The sequence below is a fragment of the Buceros rhinoceros genome, unplaced genomic scaffold (assembly GCF_000710305.1).
Source record: "Buceros rhinoceros silvestris isolate BGI_N320 unplaced genomic scaffold, ASM71030v1 scaffold19109, whole genome shotgun sequence".
In the NCBI taxonomy this organism is placed as follows: domain Eukaryota; kingdom Metazoa; phylum Chordata; class Aves; order Bucerotiformes; family Bucerotidae; genus Buceros; species Buceros rhinoceros.
The window spans coordinates 29,491-33,783 of NW_010432339.1; the positions used below are offsets into that span (position 1 = coordinate 29,491).

A 4,293-nucleotide genomic window follows, 5' to 3' on the forward strand; every position below is an offset into this window, starting at 1 on the left:
CCCTGGAGCCCGCCGAGGGATGGGCCAGCCACAACCTCTCTGGGTGACCTGGGCCAGGGTCTCACCACTCTCACAGGGAAGAGTTTCTTCCTTACATCTAGTCTAGATCTCCCCACTTTCAGTTTGAAACCGTTACCCCTTGTCCTATCACTACATTCCCTGATGAACAGCTCCTCCTCAGCTTTCCTGTAGACCCCTTTAAGCACTGAAAGGCCCCACTGAGGTCTCCCCAGAGCCTTCTTTTCCCCAGGCTGAACAAATCCAACTCTCTCATCCTGTCCTCACAGCAGAGCAGCTCCTCCTCAGCTTTCCTGTAGACCCCTTTAAGCACTGAAAGGCCCCACTGAGGTCTCCCCAGAGCCTTCTTTTCCCCAGGCTGAACAAATCCAACTCTCTCATCCTGTCCTCACAGCAGAGGGGTACCATCTTCTCAAAGGGACTGGCCAAACAAAGCAGTTTCTCTTCCCAACCATGCAGCAGCTGCAGGAGAGCCGGGTGAACACATCAAATCCATTGCCCTCACCCAACCTGTCTTACCCACACACACTGCTGCTCCTGCAATGAGGAAGGAAAAAAAGAAAAACGTGTCTCCATAGAAGCTGCTCTCTGATTTGGGGTCCTCCTTGGCTCTCAGAGGTTCTCCACTGTCATTCCCCACCCACCCAATGCCAAATCCGTTGTGGTAACCACTGGAAAAGGTTGCTCAGTGTAGCATTTGTAGAGGCAACAGTACCTGTTTCTGCCACACACCGACAAAGAGATTTCCACACGCTCAAAACACACTGTTCATGCCCTGCACATGTTTTTTTTATATTTGACAATATCCCTGGACTCATCCCTTCTGTTCTATAGAGCAAGGAGCATAATGCTGATAGTCACAGGTGTTAGACAGACTATATAAAATCAATGAAAAATATCAAAACCAGCCGTGAAACTAGATTTTAGACAAACATGGGCCAACCTGCCAGGAAGACATGGATGAGAAAAGTGTAAACTGGTGAAGACCAGTCTGTCCTCACCTTCACCAGCAGAAAACCTGGCTTGGTGTCCAAGCAGCAGGCCTGGCTCTTTGTGCACATTTTCCAGCTCTTCTGCTCAGCCCGTACACTGACTTAAGAGGAACACGTTAATTTGTAATGCACTAAGAGATTCAGTACAGACAGCAGAGTCGCCTCTTCTTAAAAAAACCCTGAGAACCTTGGATGAGCCGTGCTCTACTGCAAACAGACACAGATTTCCAGCACAAAGCAACTGCAAAAGTTGCCACTCACTTGCTAACTCTCATCTTAATTCAGTTTCCAAAGGTTCCCAGAGAACTTATCACACAGCCACAACTTAGACCTGTTGAGAAACAACCACACCTGGCCTTTTCATTTGCTGAGCAGCTCAGACCAATGCTGCAAGAGCTTCTGCTGAGCTGCCACTGAGCAGCGAACCATGGCTCTACCCCTTACTTCGCTTCTGAACGGTATCAGGGGTTTATGATCTGACAGAGAGGCTACGAAATCCAGAGGTGCCAAGAGCTCGTGGCACAAAACAAGAACAGCAAAATCAAGCAGGATTTATTTTCTTCACTGCAAGTGTATTCCCACGTACTTCTATCCAACTGCATCACTTAAAAAACAGTAATTTCTCTACTCCCAAACTGATTTTCCATTAAAAAGTTAACTATCAGCATTTGAATAAACTCTTTGGGGAAATTCAATCTCATAGCGACTAATTTATTATGGTTCTCTGCATTTATCAGCTAGACAACAACAGGAATTTAGGCATGTAACGATTACCAACCCCATTGGCAGCAGCCATTTGGACTATCAGTTCCACTGCAGACTTATTAAGGTATCTCCCATCACCTCCAACGACCATAGAAGATCCTTGTCGATCTCTTAGGTCTATGGAAAAAAATATACTCTGGATAAAATTCTGCAAATAGTTCATCTTGGATTCAAAATAAAAGGTTTTCTTCCGTAGTCCACTGGTTCCTGGTTTCTGGTCATTGTAAGGAGCTGTTGGCATGGTCAACACAGGCAGAGGAGCAGCTTCCATGTTCTTTTTTCATATAAAAGCATTTAAAAAATAAATTATGCCAAAATAATACTAATTAAAAAAAAAAAAAAATCAATCTTGACACCAGCAATGGCCCACCTACTAGAAGTTCAGTGAAGTCGTTGAGCACCCAAAAATAGCTCCTCAAACCTTGAGCTGAATGCAGTTTCTGTAACTGAAGATGTTTTCTTGCACTTGTTGTGGAGGATCAATGTCATGGAGAACACACAATTCCACCCTCACTGAAACGGCTGGGAAAAGGCGATTTCTGTCTTCTTTATCATCTTCTGTCCTCCACAGACGCAGCTCCTTGTCATTCTGTGCTACCACCCACGGGAGCCCAGCACCATCAATCCACCCGGCTATCCCTTAGGGCAGGGGTGACGGCAGGGAGCAGCTCAGCCCCCTGCTCGGATGCACCGACGTGCTGCCCTGGTGCAGAGCCCAGCGTTTTCGCCAGCCCAGCAGATCTGCGTGGCAGGGCCAGGCCGCTGACCGAGGCTGGCTGTCCCCAGGAGGTGCGCTCCAGCAGGCATGGAGTTATGCTGGAGTTATTTTGCAAAGCCTGGTCAGTTAAAGGTCACTCTTAATATGGAAGGCAACAGATCCGTTACCTACAGTTTGCTCGTACAACTCCTGCTCCCACAACCTGCCTTCTCCACAGGCTCCCTCATTAACACAGGGACGTTATTCATGACGAACAGTGGGTCAACTTTTGTTTCGCTGCACACCCTGAGTTATAAAAAAACCACAAAAAGCCATCAAATGTTTGGGAAAGCTGCATCTGATAAAACTGTTCATTTTGGAGACACTTAAACACAAGCAGAAGAGGCTCAGGCACCAAGAAACTTGGTAGCGTCATCTTCCTGAACATGGGGAAGGTAATTCTGAATGCTGGATTGAAACCAGAGTTTCCCCCAAACCTCTGCAGTAACAGAGCCTCTGTCCAAGCTGCTGGAAACAATTCATAGGTATTAGTGGAGCGATTAAAGAACATACAGTGTGTGATGACTGTTTGTCCCACTATTAAAAAGCAGAGAGAAAAAGGAGGTGTGCACACAGGCAGCTTGTGAGTTTAGGAAGGCGCTCACAAGTCTGCTTCCTGAGGTGCTGACTCTGTCATTGCCCCAAAACCTGACAGATTTTCTTCCAAGGGGTGAAGAGATCCTGTTATATTCATCAGTATGTTAAAATCAAGCTGGATAATTTGTATGCGACTGAGGGGAAACTTCATGACAGAAGGCAGAAGTTACCTTTGGAGTAAGGCTCTACCTGACCTTTGGTGAGTGCATCAACCGGGTTCCCCACGGAGCCGAGGAGCCAGGCGAGCTTCCCTAGGGAGGGGGTTTAATTCCCAAGGAAGGGGAATTTAAATCAGGTTTGCTCTCAGAAAGCAAAGCTACTTCAGCCATCTGTGGAACCCCAACGGCTGCTGCCTCATGCAGTTGCCTACCCAGGTTTGCCCGAGGGGCAAGCGCTGGAGTAGACTAAAAGTCGGGACATTGCAGGGCTCTGGCCTGAACTCACCGTACGTGAACCCGTCAGCCTGATCCATCCAGAGCCCTCTTGTCTCAGAGACACGACACAGAAGCAATTCATTTTGTGTGGGCTCAGAATGTGATTCCTCAATCTCCTCTCTTTTCCCCACCAAAGCACGCTGAAGCGTGGTGTGCAGCCGACGCACACGTTTCACACCAATGGCGACACTGCCAGGGAGATGCAGCTAGAAACAACTGGTTTGTGGTTTAGACATCTAGGCTATTGCAGCATCCTGCAGATGTCCTTTATTTCCATGCAAAGGCTGAGGTTTCCCTCTAGTGGCACAGAAAACAAAACCCCAAATGAGCTGTGAGGAGCCTCCCACTCAACAGGCCCCTGGCAGGAAAAGGCCTAAGCAAGCTATTTCCCTTCTTATTCCCAGTGAGATAAACTCCCTGCCCTGCGAAATGCCACGGCATTAAGTGGCAGGAGGAGGGCACAGGCTACCCACCAGCTCCAGAGGGGTGCTCGCCTGGTCCCAGGGCTTTCCTCGGGATAAACCAACTCACCAGTAATTGGCCAGCCAGGACTGGTACAGCAGTTGGTGAGCACCAAAGACTCAGAGTTGAAAAAGCTCACCAAAGATGGATCCTGACCACCTTAAGGACCGGAGCAGAGACTGGGGAAGGACTGAGCTGTGATCTGGGAGGCTTTGCTTGGGTGATGTGATTGTTTTGGATCACTTCCAGGCTGGAAAGGAGTTCAGCA

The 4,293-nt window shown here is 48.2% G+C and overlaps 1 protein-coding gene across 1 annotated transcript in view; it reads right to left on the reverse strand.

Moving 5' to 3' along the window:
- Positions 1 to 2,132, reverse strand: part of PGM1 (phosphoglucomutase 1) — a 15,065-nt gene extending 12,933 nt beyond the window's left edge. Inside the window, exon 1 of the mRNA XM_010143753.1 lies at positions 1,789 to 2,132. Coding sequence (XP_010142055.1) covers positions 1,789 to 2,046 — 258 coding nt within the window. The 5' untranslated portion in view covers positions 2,047 to 2,132. The remainder of the gene's footprint in view (positions 1 to 1,788) is intronic.
- Positions 2,133 to 4,293: the final 2,161 nt, after the last annotated feature.